The sequence below is a fragment of the Notolabrus celidotus genome, chromosome 20, assembly GCF_009762535.1.
Source record: "Notolabrus celidotus isolate fNotCel1 chromosome 20, fNotCel1.pri, whole genome shotgun sequence".
Classification (NCBI taxonomy): Eukaryota; Metazoa; Chordata; class Actinopteri; order Labriformes; family Labridae; genus Notolabrus; species Notolabrus celidotus.
The window spans coordinates 1930916-1952464 of NC_048291.1; the positions used below are offsets into that span (position 1 = coordinate 1930916).

The window sequence follows — 21549 nt, forward strand, 5'->3', positions numbered from 1 at the left end:
AGTCATGCATTAAATGAAACATGTTTGTGGCTATCATTGGTTTGTGCTTAGCACCGCTCGAGTGTCTGCTTGTTGCAGCAGCTCTCTCTTGGTTGTTCTTATATCTGTTTAGTTGTCTTTGTATTTGGAGCCTGTCAGGACTTTTAAGGACTCATTTGTTGACCATAGACACTAAACTGACTACATTTGCAGGGGTGTTTTTACTGCTTTTGTTCCGGTCTGTGTCGGGAGATCCTGTGTGTAACCATGGTCGCATTGTTTACATACAACATCAGCTGTTAGCATCTCTTAGCATGTCGATGCTAAACAATGCTAGGCCCGATGTTCCCTGCAAGCTGAGGAGAAGGAGGCGGGGAGGACATGCTGGTACTGAGGTGCAGTGGCGGTTCTAGACAAATTTTACTGGGGGGGCCAGGCTGGGACCAAGGGTGTTGTCAGAGGGACACATTCAACCCTGACAGAAGAGACTGAGAAGGACGAGGACCGGCTGAGAACAACCTGGCAAAACATCAGTGCATCCCTTTATACTAGACATATATACTACTGTGGACTAGATCAACATGCATAATATTATTTGTGTGGAGGAGGGGCACAGGGGGGGTCCAGGTTCAGTTTTACAGGGTCACTGGTCCCTGTTAGCCCCTCCCCAGAACCGCCACAGTTGAGGTGCAAGCTAAGAAAAGACGACATGGACCTGTCCTTCCACCCACCGTTATCGGGAATGTAAGATCTATCTATGCTAAGGTGGACCAGCTAACCCAGCACCAGAGTAGCATCATGCTAACAGAGCTAACACCGGACACGAACGCCACATTGGAAGGATGTCACCTGCTGTGGGCGGACAGGATACAGGAGAGCAAGACTGAACTAACTGGTGAAGAAGACCAGCTCAGTCCTGGACCCAATTCTTTTATACGCCGGCTAAATCGTCAAGATGTGACAGGGCCATTAATGTCTTCTGCCATAACACTCTGCAGCTCTACTACCTGGATGTAAACAAGCACAGCGCGGCGTGGTTTGTCAGTATGTTGATCTAGTAAATGGAGGTAAAGGTGTATGTAGACTGTGTCTGTAACCACTCCACCAGAGACATGAGGAACCAGCACAGGCATGAGGACGCTGACCTGCAGGTGGAGCTAGCTCTGCTGGTGGTAGACTCACTCTCTGTGAACGATCTGTGATCCTGAGCTTAAATGTGTTTTTTGAAAGTTGCTAAATTGGATTAAATTGTTGGATATAAGCTGCTTTGGAACGTCCCTGATGTTTCCTATCACATTGCATTGTTTATGATGGGTCTGTGTAAGTCATACACATGTTTTTCATGATGTGTAACTCTTGTAATGTGATTAAGAGTTAAAGGGACAACATGCAAATTATCAGCATATGGAGGGCAAATCTCAAAGTGTTAATATAAACAAAAGTCAGCCTTTTTTTAATCCCACTCCTGCCCTCCCACTGCAGCCAGAATAATAACCCCTGCATAAGATGAAGTCACATTTCCATATGAAACCAAACGTGTGAGGTTTACATACCTAAAAAATAAAAACAAAAACAAACACAAGGGAGAGAAAGAGGGGGTGCAAAAACATTTCCTTCACAAAATTAATAATCATGTAACACAGAAATTACACGCAGCCAAATATGGGCGCATCACATGACCAAGAGTGAGTAAACAAATTAAAAAAAATAAAACATGTAAAGAAAAATTCAGCCAATCAGCAAGCATCGGATGCAGCATAGAGACCAATCAAAACGATCGCAGCACTCCCAACATCGAACATGTACGAGACAAAGATGGGACGGATCAGGAAGGGATGCAGGTGAGGAGGAGGAGAGAGACAGAGCCAGTCCATTTACAAAACGACAGGAGAACGTAAAGATGGAGTGAGGAGAGAGAGAGAGAAAAAGAAGGGGACAAAGTTTACATGAGCAACACACACATTAAAAAAAAACAAAAAAACAATTACTGTATAAAACAAAACATATATCCCAAGGTGCATCATTCAAATAAAGCAATTAGATTTGGTGACCATTCTCCTGAAATCTCATTTATGTGGTGGGTTGAGAAACAGAGCACCAAAAGATGGAGGGAGCAGAGAGAGAGAGAGAGAGAGGAGAGAGAGAGAGAGTAGAGAGAGAGAGAGAGAGCAGTCCTCATTCCCAAAAAAGGAGAGAAATCAAATAAACATGAGACACTCTGCCAGGCATTAGAACTGTGTGTCACAAACTGAGACCAGTACACTAAAGACTACGACTAGGACTACGACTACTCGTACACAGACAGTCCACTACGAGAAACCAAAGAGGAAACAAAACGGCAGCATAAAGAGAGACCCAAAAACACAGTGAGGTAAACCCCATATCGGTTCAGAGATGCATATGGTCACACAACACTGGCTGAGGGATTAAAGTGAGCACATCTGGACAAGCGAGGATCCTGCACAGACTTTTTAGTTTTTACATCAATGAGCAAACAGATCCCTGAATTAACATTTTACAGTGATGGAAAAAGGAGTTTGTTTTTGAAAATCGTTGCAGAGGAGACGCTTCTCAAGGACGGCTCAGACCAAAGAGTGACGACACGAGTTCAAACTGATTACTTCCTGTTTTGTAGCCTCAGGTTTCTTTGTTATTTAAAGGGACAGTGCATATTAATGAACATTTCAGCATAGCGTCCATGTTAATATGCCAGAGTTAGCAACAAGGCTAATTTTCATCTGTAGTGTTAGGTTTTTTTTTTTAAAGCAGAAGTGACCAAATTTAGAATCACTTGTTTCTCAAAGAGGCCACGCCCCCAATTTAATACTAACCTAAGCCTTAATATAAATCATAACTTGTGTATTATATCAAGGGGTTAAATATCCTCTTGTGTAACACTAGGCTGGACTATTACCCATCCCACCGTCACGCCTCAGTACCATGGGTGCCCGAGCCTTCAGCTGCTCAGCACCCAGACTCTGGAACTCCCTCCCCCCACATATAAGACAGTCGGACTCCACAACATCACTCAAATCCCAACTCAAAGCTCACCTGTTCAAACTGGCTTACTCCCTCTAACTGGACTCTGAGCACTTCCCTAGTTTTTAGTTTTTATTTATGACTCTTTCCATTTGTTTCTTTGCTTGTTTGTTTTTATGATGTTTTAATGATGACTGTTTTTATTATCTGTAAGTTGACCTTGGGTGATTTGAAAGGCGCCCAAAATAAAATGTATTATTATTATTAGAGGAAAATGAACCCTTGTAATAAGTTCATAAATGGGACAATGAGCTAGAGATACCAAAGAGATGTCTTGTACCAGGCTTTAAACACTGGAATCATTTATTTTTAATTCAACAGAGGGGTTTATGGGAGTTGACTCATTTTGGGAGTCAGCCTCAAGTGGCCACTCAAGGCACTGCAGTTTTTGGCAATCAAACATTATCTTCCTTTCTCAGTCTCACATTAAAGGTGACATATCACGCTTTTTTCATCAACATATATTGGTCTAAGAGGTCCCCAAAACATGTCTTTAAAGTTTATGCTCAAAAAAACACTTTGAAATCAGATTTTGGTCTGCCTGAAAAACCCTCTTCTTCAGCCCTGCTCAGAACAGGCTGTTTTCTCTCTGACCACGCCCCCTCAGGAAGTGGGTGTGGCCTCGGCTGTCCTGCACGTTGATCTAATGTTTACATGTTGGCTGAATATACACGGCTGCTCAGAGATCACGTTACTTCAACCCTCTGAATCTGATCCTGACGGAGAGGCGCCTGCAGCAGGACCTTTCTGAACCATTGGTCACAGATTTAGTGTTTCTTGTTGTTTTATTTGTCAGCATGTCGACGTGTGTCTTGGGACACAGCTACCAACATGTAGCTATGTGGCTATGCTAACTAGCGCTAGCACTTTTCCATGCAAACTAAAAATCATCCACTAGATCTTCAAATCTGCAGACGTGGGGAGTCAAACCGACCTTTGTGTTTATTAAGACAGCCTACAACTAGCATGCCTCCCTCCTAAGCTCCTTGTTAGCACACATGTGTGCAGGGAATGAAAAACGGAGGAGGGGTTGAGTTGTATTTTATACAGTCTATGGGCTGAACAAGCTCCGAGCTCTGACTTCCTGTTACACATTTACAGAAAGGTGGAGAAATCAGAACAGGGGCAGAATGGAGTCTTTTACTTTTCAGGGGGTTTGTAGACAGGGACACAGATTTCAGGTAGAGAACCATTAAAAAGTCCATTTTGCATGATGTGTCACCTTTAATGTTTCTTAACAAGATGTGCATAAACTGCCTTGCCCTGCTCGATCTGCCATTTTTAATTCTACACTTCTAAACTCAATATATCTATAATAATGTTTTTTTGCAGCTTGGCCCTCGGTAGCTATTTTCAACTAAATACATGCATTTTGATGGTATGGATGCAACTTGGATGAATGCTGGACATTCTGTGCACTGCCACCTGCTGGTCAGGTATTGTAAGTGTCATAGTATCTCAAAATCATGATACCTGACAGAAGATAAGGAATGCTTTGAAGCTCAGATCCTTCTGATCTAGTAGATATTTGCAGGTCAACTTTTTTTTGTAACATCTTCTGACAGATGTAATAGTTATATTTCCCAAGTATTGATTTTGAGTTTGAAGACAGTTATGATTAGTAATCTTTCCACATGATTGGACATCATACTTTGTTGGCTATATTTCAATCAATATCAAGATCAATATTTATACTACTGTTCTGAAAATGCCAGATTAGGAGTCATATTTTCTCCATTAATCTCTCCTATACTACTTGCTCTCCTATAAAATGTTCTGGCAGCCTCCAGGTAAAAACTGTAGAGGTAACTAGATCTCCTTTAAGCGTGTTTTATTATTTTGCAAGACAGAAAACCCTCAAGATTAAAATGAATGAGCTCTTTCTCATTAATATAAATATGTGACAAACTGAAACTGTGTTAAAGAAATTAAATATATCTCTCGTATCTCTCTGATCTCCTCCACATCGTCACCCCCTCTCGCTCCCTCAGGTCTTCCTCCTCCCTCCACCTCTCTGTGCCCCCCGCCCGTCTCAGCACCATGGGGAGCAGAGCTTTCAGTCGCTCTGCTCCCCAACTCTGGAACTCACTCCCACCGGACATCCGAAACTCTGACTCACTACCCCTCTTCAAATCAAAACTCAAAACCCATCTGTTTCAAACTGCATTCCCTGCTTAATTTCCACTGCTTCATTTTTAACTTGGTGTTACTTTGCTTGTTGTTTTTATTTATCTTATCGTGTTCTTTTATTTATTGTGTTTTTTATCTGTCTGTAAAGCGACCTTGAGTGCTCTGAAAGGCGCTTCTAAATAAAACGTATTATTATTATTATTATTATTATTATTATATATATTTATATTTAGAAATGTGTAATTAAATTCCTGCATTTCAGTGTTGCGTGACGGACACTCTTGAGGACACTTGAGAATTTACATAATATATATGTTTAAATAACTTTGCATGTCTTTGTTCAACGTCAAGGACAACATTTTTAAAGCATTGCTCTGATATTTAATAACTAATGCATAAAAGGGTGAAAATATAGAATTTATAAGGCTTTAAGTGACGCTTGTTTCTCATTGTGATTTCTTGGTCTGAGTCGGCCTTGAGCTGAAGTGTCTTTGAATCCTCATCTTTTTATTCAACTTTAATAAACTCCATTTTTCAAACGCACATTTTGTCTGTTGGGGGTAAAATGTGCACTTTGGTTAAAAGCAGGCGTGTTAATGAAATAAAGGAAGTTAAACTGCAGGTCTCAGCAAAGCTTTAAAATCATGTCTGCTGATTGTTTGTTTTATTAATCAGGGCGATGAGTACGACACACATGGAGCCCGATGGAGGATTAATCGGATGGTGGTGGACGGCCGTGTCGTTGCACAGAGGAGGTGATTACATTCGGTGATTCCCAGTGAGGTGTTAATGACAGGGTGATGGTAGTGAGGGAGGGAGGGAGGGAGGGAGGGAGAATTTACTGTTAAAACATCCAATCTGTGGAAAGATGCTGTGTCCGTCTGTGACTGTGCACGCTAACAACTTCCTGCATGAGCCCTTCAAATAAAAGTAACTTCACTTTCATGTGTTTGCTGTATTTAATGCTCTTTCTTTTTTTTTTGTAGGGGGGGTGGGGTGGGGGATCAGTTCAGTGATAGATGTTTGTACACAACTTACCGTTGCAGCAGAAACAGCGAGTGGTTACCGTGGAGACTGACAACAACACACAGAAGTCGTCAGGGAAACAGAAAAAATATAATAAATAAAGGAACAAATAATCCTAGGAACAAAAGAAACCTAAATGCCCCCCCCCCTTTCCTCCTCCTCCTCCTCCTCCTCCTCCTCCTCCTCCTCCGCCTTCTTCTTCTTCATCTTTCCCCCATGAGAACAGCAGATTTTAAGAGAGAGGATGAAAAGAAGGGAGAGAGGGAACTAGCTCCAGATGCTAAACCAAGCGAGGAAAATCCTCGCATCAATCAGAAGGTCTGCTCTAAACAGGAAGTGAAATGTTGGAGTGGAAACCCCGAAAAGCTAGACTACAGAGGGACTGAGACGCAGATTACTCTTACACTTTAAAAACACCCTCTGCATCAAAAAAAAAAAGAGGAGCAGGACGTGACTCATCCTGGCGTGGTGGAGTTAGGCCACCAGAGGAAGGAGCGTGTGTTTTGAAGAGGCTTTAACTTCCCCTAAACACCAGACACCACAAATTAAAAAATAAAAAAGGGGTGTGTGAAGGAAAAATAAAAAGCAGAGACAGAGAATGAAAAAAAAACACAGAGATGGCTTTAAATAAATAAAGAGACCAGACAGACAGAGACAGGGGTGCAATAAAAGAATACAACAGCTGGGAAAACTCTTATTTTGAAAAAAGAAACACACACAGGAAGACAAACGAGACTGGCAACGAGTGGATGGAGAGATGAGGAAGAGAGAACGTGGAGCGGACACACACACGAAGGGTTGAAAAGAGGAAAATGAAACGTCTCTTTTCATGTTTCTTTCAACCGTTTCTACATCTTCACACACACACACGGATACACACACACACACACACGCTTCATTCGTCCATCGTTCTGCAGGGTGTGTGTCATGCAGCAACAGAAAGAAGGAGTAAGCCTTCACCGCAGGCCGTCCAACAACTCACAGTTCCAACACTCGCCGTGGAAATGAAGCAGAATAAAATCAGGTTTATGGAGATGATTTAAAGGCCAGAGTGAGCTGAGGGCCGAGTGTGTGTGTGCATGTGTGTGTATGTGTGTGTGGCACGCCCAGGAGGAGTGTGTGTCACGCCCAAGAGGAGTGTGTGCTGGTCAGGCATGCAGAACCACAGGCACAGCTTCTCTACATCCCTCTGACCGCCGCCGCACACATCCATGCAGTGGTGATGACTCTCTACTCAAACACACCATCCCCCGTGCACGTGGAGCCGCTCACACACACACACACAAACACATGCACGCACACGCTCACACACACACACACACACTTACACACAAACACTTACACACACACACCTCATCCATTCTTTGCTTTCTAAATGTCTGACTAAAACTCTGCAGCGTGAAGGAGCTGTCACTTCCACATCACTCCAGCGACACGATCAACACACACACACAAGCACACACACACACACACACACACCCTGAGAGAGAGAGCAGGGGTGAGTGCATGAGAGTGCTTCGGGGCCGAGCGCGGTCTCTAGATTTGTTTTTAAATGTTCCTCCTCAGTCGTGACGGACTGTCAGAGACACAGAGTCAAACTCTCTGAGCCCGCAGAGACGAAAACAACAGCACTGATATCAGAGTCATGACGCGGTTTATCTCATGCAGCGGGTTGTTTTTATGCCTCACGCTGGGTAGTGGATCTAAGTTTGGTATCATGTGAGCGGGCTGCAAGCTGAGAGAGCAAACATGGCGTCACCGGTGTGGATGTTTTCACTGGTTTAGAAGGTAACAGGATTTTAATTTGCAGAGCTGCAAGTATTCAGAGGAGGAAATAAGAGGCATTTGGACCGGTGGACCAAGGGTCTAAATGTATTTCAGGGGTAGATAATCTCCCCACTAAAAAGCCCCTGCTAGGGGGGGTAGTACTTTCAAAGGTCCAGGTACTTTCAGGGGGCGGGGCCTGATTGGTAGATTAACCTCAGTGTTTTTATTCCTCCCTCCGTCCACAATAACATCACACACATCTGTGATTCTCTTGATTTCTCTTTCTTTCATTAGTTTTTATTTGTTCTATCTTTTTTGTATGTGTGTGTGCTTTTCAAAAGAGGAAGCTGTGATTCTCTGGGTCAACTTTTTTGCCAATTTTTTTTTTTCATTTTAAATTTTCCCCAAAAAAATGTTTTCAGTAAAAATATTTTTCCAAATTTTTTTTCCAAATTTTTTTTTTCCAGATTTCTTTTTTCCAAATTTCTTTTTTTCCAAGTCTTTTGGTCAGTTTTCTTTCGTCAAAACTTTTTTTTTTTATTTTATTTTAGTCAATTTTTTTTGTCAATTTTTTCCAAAAACCATCCACAGTCATTTTTTTTTCTCTTTCTTTCATTAGTTTTTATTTGTTCTATCTTTTTTGTATGTGTGTGTACTTTTCAAAAGAAGAAGCTGTGATTCTCTTGATTTAGCAGCTTGTAACAGTAGTCTTCTCTCAGCCCACCGTGAATGCGTCTCTCCTCCCGGTGTTCCGGTTTTAAAAGTGCATTTCAAGTTTGAGGATTTTTTTTTTTTTTTCAAAAGGGTCAACTTTTTTGTCAATTATTTTTGGTCACATTTGATTTTTTTCCCAAAAAATGTCCCAAAAAATTTTTGGTCAAAAAAAAATTTGGACCAAAAAAAATTGTCAAAAATTTGTCAAAAAAAAAAAATTGTCATTTTTCAAATTTTTTTTTTCAAAATATTTTCTCTAAATTTTTTGTTCAACATTTTTTTTTCAAATTTTTATTTTTTTTTTTCAATTTTCCAAAAACCATTCAACAGTAGTCTTCTCTCAGCCCACCGTGAATGCGTCTCTCCTCCCGGTGTTCTGGTTTGAAAAGTGACCCTGTAAACTGGTGACCTTCAGCTGAACGTGTCAGTGTTTGTGGAGTTTACACAGCTGTTGAAACACAGAGGGAGTTCCTGGGAATGCAAACTAGTTTAGTTTTTATTAAGATTTCAAAATATCCTCATCAGATATTTTAATGATCGTCTAAAGACGTTTATGAGGGATGCATCCGGCTGAGAGTCTCCAGTTAACAGGGTCGCCGTTTAAACCAAAACACCGGGCGATCTCTGCGATCACAGCTTTTTGAGTTCCAAAGGATTTTAAAGCCGTGTTGAAACGTCTTTGCTACTCGCGCTTATCTCCTCTCACGTGTTGATTCAGTGAATCCATCTGTGATGAAATATAGCACCATCTAAAACAGACCAGCTGAGTCTCTTCATGCTAACAGGCTAACTGTTGTGTTGCTCATAATGATACCTGCCTGTCCGTCTGCTTCCATGGTGTCATCTGTGATGAATGGCGTTCCTCTTTGTGTTACTGCCCTCTACTGGTCTGGTGGTGTAGTGCATTTACTTTTTTGATTTGCACAATCTACCTGGGACTTCAGCCCGCGGTCCAAATGCAGGCAACAATGAGGGCACAGGAACCTTTTAGTTCAGGGGGAAGTAGTTCTGGGGGCTAAAAGACCCCGGGACTCTTGGTTGAAATGCACCTCTAGTCCTCAAGTATCTGCAGCTAGCATTGGCATCGTGCAGATTTGAGACCTGTAGGAAGGTTACCAGACGCCTGAAAACTGAGGATTACAGCAGCTCATATCTGGACCATTATCCTGAGTCTCTACCTGCCCTGTATGATGTGATCTCTACACACACTCACAGTCTGATCCACAACAACGTCAGGGACACGAGTCTGACCCGGGACAGACTGACAGAGAGGATGCTGAGTGTGACGGGTCCAGCGATGAAGACTTTAACGCACGCATGAACGACCCATTTTAAAAGACAAAAATGCACAAACACATAAATCCCTGATTGAGGTTTGCAGCTGGACCACGCAGAGACCCCGAAGCACTCCATGTTCAGCCAAGAACTGCAACAGAACACTGAAATATGCAAGCCTGCATGAGAGCCAACAGTTTGATTTACGAGTTTGTTCTGGTGTCTGACGGCCAGAGAAACACGAGACGATGAGAGACAACGTTCAACACGAGGATGTCGTGAAAGAGAGACACGCTATCACACCTTTACACACACCTTTAGAGGTTATGATGGGATGAGAAGCAGGTGGAGACAACGTGAACACAGACAGCACACAGGAAACAGACTTCTTCCCAATGCAGAGTTTTATCCCAGACCAGAACACGTAGACTACGACTTAAACTCTCTCTTTGTTTCATTGTTTGCAAACGTGCAGGATTAAAGCAGCTGCAGCTGCACAGATAACAACCCAACGACTCCCCTGAGCATGCACCGAGTACAGAGACGTCACAGACACAGCGGCAGACCCTCAGAAATCACTCAATCCAAACCAAACAAATCAGCCTCTTTCTCAACGAGCGCAGGAGATCTACGAGGCATCCAGCTGCTGCTGACTGAACACGTGAGGCTTCAGTCCCGGCACCGAAACGGATCAAACAAAGACCCCCTGCAGGGTTTCAGTCATGCAAGGAATAAGGTCCAGATTCTGCAGCGCTGCCTGAGCCGGACGGACAAAGATCCATTAAAGGATGCTGAACATGCACGCTACGGCTGATAGGGATGTAACGATACCATAACTAATACGATTCACAATATGATGAAGGATGAAGGTGACCCAGCTCCTGCCTCATAAAAATCTTTATTCTTGTTGTTTTTATTTTGCCTTTTTGCTCCCACGCTACGTTCTGATTAACAATAAGAGGCTGTGTTTACTTTGAAAGGACACAAAAAGCTGAAAACCCAAAGAGGCGTAAGCTGTTACCTTGTCTTAGCGTCGGTTTTCGTCTTCTACGTCATCAAAACACAGAAAATGCTCAAAGGTTTCTCCTTCATAGAGTTGCTCAGGTATTGTTTCTATAGGAGAAAACAGCCGTGCATCCTCAACAGCTCCTGCCATGTCTGAATCAAGCGGTCTCAAACCATGAAGCCCATGCGGAAGTGTTATAAACTGCAATTCATTGAGAAACCACTAGAGGCTGGTTGCAGAAACACAGGAAACCACATAGACACCCATTCAAAAGAGACAATCTTTGCAGCATTAATAAACATGTTTACAGCCTGGTTCAAAAAACAGCTTGGTGCTACGAAGCTAATCTCATGGGGGGTGAATTTATTTCTAACGTGACGGTTAAGAAGATATGAAGATTACAAGTTTTTGCCCAAATAAGGACATGACTGATGTGACTCCCGGACGGGAACACATAGCTGTTGGCTAGGAGGCTCAAACTCCGCCCCTTTACGTCACACTCTGCCTGGTTGAGTTCTGCATTTCCAATATGGCTGCCGCCGCCGATTGGCTTCAAAGCAGCGCTCAGGAACAGACGGGTGACATCACGGATACTACATCCATATTTTATACAGTCTATTGACAGGACACACAAATTAAAAAACCTGAAGAGGCATCAGATCTCATGTTGTCGTTGAGAACATCTATTTTCGTCTTCTACGTCATCAAAACACAGAAAATGCTCAAAGGTTTCTCCTTCATAGAGTGTATGACTATCGTTTCTGCAGGAAAAACCAGCCGTGCATCCTCAGCAGCTGCTGCCATGTCTAACAGGAGCAGTCGGAGGCAGCCAGCGCCCTCTGCTGTTTCAAAAGGGTACTGATATTCATTTTTCATCTCACTGATTTTCTTCAAACGTCGTACGAGGTACCGTTACATCCCTGTGGACTAATGCCGAGGCAGTTTCAGGGCCGGTTTGGAGCCGGCGCTCAAGTTTTGAACCCGTCCAGAGCGGCTCCATCTCCTTGCTGGTCTAGAACCGCGAACAGCTTATGTCAGGGGTGAGTTTGCCGTGAATACAAGCCAAACGTGTTTCCTCCATCGTCCTGCAGCGAAGTAATTAAAGAGACTAATGGATTCCAAGGCAAAGCAGCGGTCGGCTGAGGAGACAAGCTGCCGTTGACCGCCATCGTTGTTGTTGTGAGGGAAAGTTCATGTAAATCTGAAGCTCCAAACCAGCGTGAGCACCAGCCCAGAAATACAACCTGGTTTGTGTTGGTGGAAAAGAGGTATTTAAGGATCCCGGCGGTACACATTTCAGAGTTTGTAGATTACTGCATGCACCGTGTTCCATCTCTGACTCTCTGACAACATCGATCCACAAACTCTGAAATGCTACGACCAAATAAAGCTGCAGCTGCAGGACAGAGAGCGTCGCCTCAAATAGAAACGTCCAGCCCTTCCTCTTCGGCTGAGTCAGTCTATAAACACACATCCAGCATTCGTCCCATGCACCATAAACAGACAGAGACGCACACACACACACACACACACACACTCCTGCTGTCGGCCCACCATGCAGCTGAGACAGGGACGAGCTGCAGCTCGACGCCACAACACGTACGACATGCAGAGTGACACCTGGAAACACGGAGCGAACCGCTCGCTGGTTAACGGACAACATGCACCAAAACACAGACTCAGGTTAAAGCACTGAACACAAAAGAGGCAGGACTGATGCAGGGTGATCCGGCTCCATCAGAGTCCGTTCAGCTTGCTGATTGGCTGAGTGAAGGTGGAGGTGAGTGGAGGGAGTATGTAGCACCAGTCTTTCATTCTCGACCACACTGTAGCAGAACTGAGAGTATCAAACTATAAAAAGGTCCAGCCAGCCTCATCTGTCATGCAAGGACTGACTCACACACACACACACACACACGCTCTCTCACACATACACACTAAACCCCCACAGTAAGCCCATGCAGAAACCCGGCTTACAGGGGGCTGGAGGTCCAACATGGACGCTCGTTGATTTAAAACCCCAGAGAAGAAAAATAAGAAGACCTGCTCTTAAATACTCAGCACATGCTTCAGTTAAAGAAACGACACACTGAATCAAATAAAAACAACAACCCGAACCACAAAGAATCCAAAAACTCAAGTATAAAGACTCCAGTCGTGAACATGCGTCGGCGTCGCTGTGATTCCCAGCATGCTGCTGTTTTTTTGCACCAGGAGCCATAAGCTTGTCACAACCACTTAGCCACGGCGTCGGGAGAGGGGAACACAGCAGGACTTCTACTCTAGAGAGGAACATAAGAGCATCTGACAGCAATCTGCCATGCATCATCCGTTCACTGTGTTCCTCTCCTCGCCCCTCCTGTGCACAAACATCCAACCAAGTGTTGCGGAGAGAGTTGTAACATTGGTGTGGCTACGAAAAAAAACAAAACAGGTTAAGCTGAAACAGCCTGAAGGGACGGTTCGGATGTTTGGGAGTGGAGTTGTTTGGGTGCGTGTCGATAGTGATTGCACAACAGAGGGGAGGATGACGGACAGGGAGGCCACCAGTGTGCAGAAACATGACCTCAGCTACAGTATGCATCACACAGGTTTCTCCCTGCATGCTCAGATATGATGCTAATCGTGCACGATCGAGGATCTAGAGACTTCTGAAGCATCAAAACTTGGGATTTATGATAACTAGAGGTGGGAATTGATAAGATATTTCCATTGTCGATTCTGCTTATCAATCCAACTCCTTATCAATTCTCCTAACGATTCCTGAGTATATTTTTGAGGAGGGAAAAAGTAGTTGTACGCAGTCTTCAGCACCAAAAGGAACCATTTTATTTTTTCCAAAATTATGTCTGCACAAGACTGAACATGAACATATTCAACTTGAACATACTGAACAATAGGTTGACCTCATTCTCAGCCGTGTGAGTCCGGACGTGGACCCTCGAGCCTGGAGGACAAGACTTTGAATTTAGAGAGGAGAAACGCTTTTCCTCCAGGGGTCATCGCGGAGGTATTTTACCCGCTTTTGGTGACTCATTAACGGCCACATGAGTCCCGACGTGGACCCTGGAGCTTGGAGCCTGGAGGAATAATGCTTTTCCTCCGGGGGTCATCGCAAAGGTATTTTACCCGCTCTCAATGCCTCATTTTCGGCCGCGTGAGTCTGGACGTCGCCCCTGCAGCCTGGATGAAAATACTTCGAATTTGGAGACGAAAATAGCTTTTCCTCCAGGGGTCATAGCAGAGGTATTTTACCCACTCTCAATGCCTCATTTTCAGCCGTGTGAGTCCAGACATGGCCCCTGGAGCCTGGATGAAAATACTTTGAATTTGGAGAGGAAAAACGCTTTTCCTCCAAGGGTCATCGCAACGGTATTTTACCCGCTCTCAATGCCTCATTTTCGGCCGCGTGAGTCTGGACGTGGCCCCTGCAGCCTGGATGAAAATACTTCGAATTTGGAGACGAAAATAGCTTTTCCTCCAGGGGTCATAGCAGAGGTATTTTACCCACTCTCAATGCCTCATTTTCAGCCGTGTGAGTCCAGACATGGCCCCTGGAGCCTGGATGAAAATACTTTGAATTTGGAGAGGAAAACGTTTTTTCTCCAGGGGTCATCGCAAAGGTATTTTACCCGCTTTTGGTACCTCATTTTCGGCCGCGTGAGTCCGGACGTGGCCCCTGGAGCCTGGATGAAAAACGCTTTTTCTCCAGGGGTTATCACGGGGGTATTTTACACGCTTTTGGCGACTCATTCTCGGCCGTGTGAGTCAAGACTTGGCCCCTTAAGCCTGGAGGAAAGACTTTGAATTTGGAGAGGAAAAACGCTTTTCCTCCAGGGGTCATCGCGGATGTATTTTACCCGCTCTCGTTGCCTCATTTTCGGCCACGTGAGTCCGCGCGTGGCCCCTGGAGCCTGGAGGAAAAACGCTTTTCCTCCTTGGTTCATCGCAGAGGTATTCTACCCGCTCTCGATGCTGGGGAATAAATCGATAACATTTGAGGTTTACAATTACCATGGAATTGATCAATTGGATAACCCTTCCTAAGAGCATCTCAAACTAACATGTGTTGAGCACAGGGGCGCTCGTGTCTCTGCAGTTTTTGAAGATGATGATTTGTTGGACTCATTTTGTTGAGCTAGATGTTTTCAGTATGTTTTGATTAGCAGTAGATAGCTTAGCATTCGTTTCAGGCCCTCGCTGGTGCTGCTATCTCCTGAACATACGACACCAGACTATTTTTAATCACCCGTTACAACTCCACTTCAAATGATCCGAACTGTCCCTTTAATGTGGAAAACAATGCTGCAGAAAAATACCCAGCATGCCTTATGTCGTGTTCTTGCACCCCCCCCCCCCAATCATTCCCATTGAAAATAAAACAAAAACAAAAACAAACAAGTTCTTTTTAAAATCATGAGAAACACAGAGCAGAGGACCGGGGAGAGGGAGACCAGTGGGCTGCATCAGAGCGGAACACTAAAGGGAGGATGGGAGGCAGCTAGCAGTCAGTGATCAAGCAGAATTACGATGGTAGTACAGAGAGGAGACAGAAGAAACGGAACAAGAGAGAGAGAGAGAGAGGGAGAGAGAGAGGGGGAGGAAAATTACCTCAATCTTACGACCTTCCACCAGCGTCCCGTGGAGCTTTTCCCGGGCTTTCTCTGCGTCTGCGCTGGTCTCAAATGTCACAAAGCCAAAACCCTGCGGTACACAGCGGAGGTTAGAGAGGTTTGCAGCGAGCGAGCGAGGGCCGCGTCAGGAGGGGAACGAGGGAGAGAGAGAGGGTAATCTGTGGATCCTGCTGCACTCTCACAGCAGGTCACACATAATTGGAGTTTTTGTTTCTGTGACTTCCCGAGAGGCCGAGAGTCATTTTTTACAGAGTGATGGCATGCAAGTGGGAATTAATGTAAACAATCAGAGCGTCTGAGCACTCACCTTTGAACCCCGCTCATTGAAAATTATCTCCACATCCAGGATCTTCCCGTATTGCTGCAGAAATAAGAGAAGAAATGATCAGACGGTTATTAAAGAAGGACATCAGACATTGATCTACTATAAGCTTCTACTACTCGTCTCATCACTATCACTTCTCTCTCTTACTCCCCTCTATCTGTCTTTCCAGACCCAACTCAGTCGAGGCATGATGGCTGTCTAACATGAGTCTGGTCCTGCTGGAGGTTTCTGCCTGTTAAAGGAAGTTTGTCCTCACCACTGTAACTTGCTAAATACTGCGATGTGCAATCCTCATGATGGATTAAGGTGGGGTCAGACTGAGTCTTTGTATGAAAGGAGCTTTATAAATAAAGCTTGATTGATTGATTGATCAATCTAACGACGTGCACGATGACAGGAGCAGCTACAACATTTAGCTCCTTCTTCAGCTACAACATTTAGCTCCTTCTTCAGCTACAACATTTAGCTCCTTCTTCAGCTACAACATTTAGCTCCTTCTTCAGCTACAACATTTAGCTCCTTCTTCAGCTACAACATTTAGCTCCTTCCTCAGCTACAACATTTAGCTCCTTCCTCAGCTACAATATTTAGCTCCTTCCTCAGCTACAATATTTAGCTCCTTCCTCAGCTACATTTAGCTCCTTCCTCAGCTACAATATTTAGCTCCTTCCTCAGCTACAATATTTAGCTCCTTCCTCAGCTACATTTAGCTCCTTCCTCAGCTACAATATTTAGCTCCTTCCTCAGCTACAATATTTAGCTCCTTCCTCAGCTACATTTAGCTCCTTCCTCAGCTACAATATTTAGCTCCTTCCTCAGCTACATTTAGCTCCTTCTTCAGCTACATTTAGCTCCTTCTTCAGCTACAACAATTAGCTCCTTCTTCAGCTACAACAATTAGCTCCTTCCTCAGCTACATTTAGCTCCTTCTTCAGCTACATTTAGCTCCTTCCTCAGCTATATTTAGCTCCTTCTTCAGCTACATTTAGCTCCTTCCTCAGCTACATTTAGCTCCTTCTTCAGCTACATTTAGCTCCTTCTTCAGCTACAACATTTAGCTCCTTCCTCAGCTACATTTAGCTCCTTCTTCAGCTACATTTAGCTCCTTCCTCAGCTACAATATTTAGCTCCTTCCTCAGCTACATTTAGCTCCTTCTTCACCTACAACATTTAGCTCCTTCCTCAGCTACAACATTTAGCTCCTTCCTCAGCTACAACATTTAGCTCCTTCCTCAGCTACAACATTTAGCTCCTTCCTCAGCTACAACATTTAGCTTCTTCCTCAGCTACAACATTTAGCTCCTTCCTCAGCTACATTTAGCTCCTTCCTCAGCTACAACATTTAGCTCCTTCTTCAGCTACATTTAGCTCCTTCCTCAGCTACATTTAGCTCCTTCCTCAGCTACAACATTTAGCTCCTTCCTCAGCTACATTTAGCTCCTTCCTCAGCTACATTTAGCTCCTTCCTCAGCTACAACATTTAGCTCCTTCCTCAGCTACAACATTTAGCTCCTTCCTCAGCTACATTTAGCTCCTTCCTCAGCTACAATATTTAGCTCCTTCTTCAGCTACATTTAGCTCCTTCTTCAGCTACAATATTTAGCTCCTTCTTCAGCTACATTTAGCTCCTTCTTCAGCTACAACATTTAGCTCCTTCCTCCGCTACATTTAGCTCCTTCCTCAGCTTCATTTAGCTCCTTCCTCAGCTACATTTAGCTCCTTCCTCAGCTACAACATTTCGCTCCTTCCTCAGCTACATTTAGCTCCTTCCTCAGCTACAACATTTAGCTCCTTCCTCAGCTACATTTAGCTCCTTCCTCAGCTACATTTAGCTCCTTCCTCAGCTACATTTAGCTCCTTCCTCAGCTACAACATTTAGCTCCTTCCTCAGCTACATTTAGCTCCTTCCTCAGCTACAACATTTAGCTCCTTCCTCAGCTACAACATTTAGCTCCTTCCTCAGCTACATTTAGCTCCTTCCTCAGCTACAACATTTAGCTCCTTCCTCAGCTACATTTAGCTCCTTCTTCAGCTACATTTAGCTCCTTCCTCAGCTACAACATTTAGCTCCTTCCTCAGCTACAACATTTAGCTCCTTCCTCAGCTACAACATTTAGCTCCTTCCTCAGCTACATTTAGCTCCTTCTTCAGCTACATTTAGCTCCTTCCTCAGCTACAACATTTAGCTCCTTCCACAGCTACATTTAGCTCCTTCCTCAGCTACAACATTTAGCTCCTTCCTCAGCTACAACATTTAGCTCCTTCCTCAGCTACAACATTTAGCTCCTTCCTCAGCTACAACATTTAGCTCCTTCCTCAGCTACAACATTTAGCTCCTTCCTCAGCTACAACATTTAGCTCCTTCCTCAGCTACAACATTTAGCTCCTTCCTCAGCTACAACATTTAGCTCCTTCTTCAGCTACAACATTTAGCTCCTTCCTCAGCTACAACATTTAGCTCCTTCCTCAGCTACATTTAGCTCCTTCCTCAGCTACAACATTTAGCTCCTTCCTCAGCTACAATATTTAGCTCCTTCTTCAGCTACATTTAGCTCCTTTTTCAGCTACAACATTTAGCTCCCTCCTCAGCTACAACATTTAGCTCCTTCCTCAGCTACAACATTTAGCTCCTTCCTCAGCTACAACATTTAGCTCCTTCCTCAGCTACATTTAGCTCCTTCCTCAGCTACAACATTTAGCTCCTTCCTCAGCTACATTTAGCTCCCTCCTCAGCTACAACATTTAGCTCCTTCCTCAGCTACAACATTTAGCTCCTTCCTCAGCTACAACATTTAGCTCCTTCCTCAGCTACATTTAGCTCCTTCCTCAGCTACAACATTTAGCTCCTTCTTCAGCTACATTTAGCTCCTTCCTCAGCTACATTTAGCTCCTTCTTCAGCTACAACATTTAGCTCCTTCCTCAGCTACAACATTTAGCTCCTTCCTCAGCTACAACATTTAGCTCCTTCCTCAGCTACAACATTTAGCTCCTTCTCATCACTCACTGTCTTTTATTTCATGTCTCAGATGTGTCACCGTCTTTCTTTTAGACTTCCTCGTGTGTCCCACAAAGAATATAACTTTTACACCCTTGAATTTTGGAGACTTATCATCTTTATTTGGCTTTTAAAAAGGGGTTAAAATCTAAATATTGCAGCACATATTGGTTGTTCTGTTTCTGGGCGACTTCTCTGCATGAAAAGAGTCAAACAGATAATCTCCTCTCCTCCTCCTCCTCTTCTTGTTTCTTTTATTTGTTTGTGTAACCTTTATTTGTCTCCTGGGTGTGGTGACACTCTGTATAAGCTGTGTACAGGCGTTCACCACTCCCACACGTTTATGTGTTTCTTGTTGTGACTGTGATCTGAATTCTTTAGATAAGTTACACCTCCTGGACACTAGGTGTCACTGTTGCACAAAAGACACATCCCTCTATAATCTGATTCTTCCTCCTCTTTCACCCTGAACCCTGCTCGCTCCCTCTCTCCTCCTCTCACACACACTCACACACAAAGCAGCCAATTAACCCCGAAGACACACTCCTGAGTGTTCGTCCTTTGTGTTGGTTTGACTTTCTCTGCGTCTCTCTCTAAGCTCCGCCTCTAAGACGCCGGGGGTTGTCATGACTGATTTATTGATCCCATTAAAAAGAAGAGGCCCACAACATTCCCAGATTCTCACCCCAAACATCTGCCTGAGGTCAGGGTCCCGGAAGCGGAAGGGGATGTTTGAGACGTGGAGGCGTTTCGGGGTCCCTTTGGCCTCTGAGGGGTCTCCAACAGAGCCCCCTGATCCTGTAGCTCCTGAGCTGCACTGTAAGACCACCTCGCCCTGGGACGTCTCCTCTGTCTTTCCCTGTGGAGAGGAGAGAAGGAGAGAAGGAGAGGTGGAGTTGAAGGGGAGGAATGATCATGTTAAAGGTCCGCAGCACTTCTTCTGTAACTCTGGTCCTCATGCAAACAATATGGAGGACAAGATGTTATCAGAACATCTCTCGCTCTTATCTCTGAGAGTCCTCCCTCGGCCAATCATGAGACAGATCACTGAGCTCCTTAAAACCACTCACGTTGTTGTTGGTGGGGGATGCGCTGGCGGCTCCGTTAGCAGCAGCCCCAACGTCTGCAGCCCCCGGGCCCCCTGCCCCAAACATGGCCCCGGGGCCGAACTCCGTCCCTGGCAGCCCGTTCTGAGGAGGGGGTGGAGGGGGGAACGCTGAAAAGGGTGGGGCCACCAATCCCTCCTGTGCTCCTGTTGAATCCTGAGAGCCCTGCAGCGGGGAAAGGAGGGAGGGGGGAGAAGAAGAAGAAGAAGACGGGTTATTATGTGTACTCTATCTAAGCACGAGCGTGGCGTCCTGATGAAGGTAGAAGGAGGGGGGTAAATCCTGCTTATTACATTTCACTCTCTCTTTCTCTCACTCCTCCCTCTCTCTCTCTCTCTGCCTCCATATCTCTGACAGGCATGTGTTTTCAGTCAGCCGACCATGAAATATTTACTGCAAACACATCTATTATTAAGAGTCAGAAAATTCGATACACAGTTTTGAGACACAAAGATGCTTATGGAGAGGACGGACACACAAAGAGACAAACACAAACTGCACCGTGTTAACCGTGACGTGTTTACAGCTCCGTCTGAATCCAATGTTCCTGGATTTTTTCTTTCTTTCTTTCAGCAGTCATCTATAATTCACGTTAACCGCCTCCCAGCTGGGACTCTGTTGCCTCCGATTCTTTATTCTCTGCACTGTTACAGCTCTATCAGCAGCACCATCATCTCCAGACTCTTTATAGCTGTGTTGCTGCTGTTCCAACACACACACCTTATCTTGTTTGTGTGTGTGTGTGGTGACTCTGCGGTATTGCCTGCTTCAATCGTTTCCACACTCAAGGACATCTCCAAGTAAGTTTAACAAAGTCCTTTTAAAGTGGAGACGGGGAGTAAAAGGAAGGGAAGCGCAGTATCTCCGTCTACACAGGAAGTCCAGACGACTTCAGGACATTCAGGGTCCTCACATTTTCCAGAACTGCCTTTTTCAACCATGTCCAGCTCTTAAAGGTGACATATCATGCAAAATGGACTTTTTAATGGTTCTCTCCCTGAAATCTGTGTCCCTGTCTACAAACCCCCTGAAAAGTCAAAGACTCCATTCTGCCCCTGTTCTGATTTCTCCACCTTTCTGTAAATGTGTGCTGAAACCAGCCGTTTCAGTTTTCAGTGTTTTTCATACGTCACAACGCCATCCGGTCTGTAACAGGAAGTCAGAGCTCGGAGCTTGTTCAGCCCATAGACTGTATAAAATACAACTCAACCCCTCCTCCGTTTTTCATTCCCTGCACACATGTGTGCTAACAAGGAGCTTAGGAGGGAGGCATGCTAGTTGTAGGCTGTCTTAATAAACACAAAGGTCGGTTTGACTCCCCACGTCTGCAGATTTGAAGATCTAGTGGATGATTTTTAGTTTTCATGGATAAGTGCTAGCGCTAGTTAGCATAGCCACATAGCTACATGTTGTAGCTGTAGCTGTGTACCAAGACACACGTCGACATGCTGACAAATAAAACAACAAGAAACACTAAATCTGTGACCAATGGTTCAGAAAGGTCCTGCTGCAGGCGCCTCTCCGTCAGGATCAGATTCTGGATCAGATTCAG

At 44.5% G+C, this 21549-nt stretch overlaps 1 protein-coding gene across 3 annotated transcripts in view; it reads right to left on the minus strand.

The window, feature by feature from the left end:
• The window catches only part of LOC117832058 (RNA binding protein fox-1 homolog 2-like), an 89252-nt gene that overhangs the window by 21529 nt on the left and 46174 nt on the right, over positions 1 to 21549 (minus strand). For all 3 annotated transcript variants that reach the window (XM_034711016.1, XM_034711017.1, XM_034711018.1), the window contains exons 3-6: positions 19962 to 20162; positions 19577 to 19750; positions 15878 to 15931; positions 15548 to 15640 (exon numbers count right to left, since the gene is read on the minus strand). In XM_034711016.1, coding sequence (XP_034566907.1) covers positions 15548 to 15640; positions 15878 to 15931; positions 19577 to 19750; positions 19962 to 20162 — 522 coding nt within the window. The remainder of the gene's footprint in view (positions 1 to 15547; positions 15641 to 15877; positions 15932 to 19576; positions 19751 to 19961; positions 20163 to 21549) is intronic.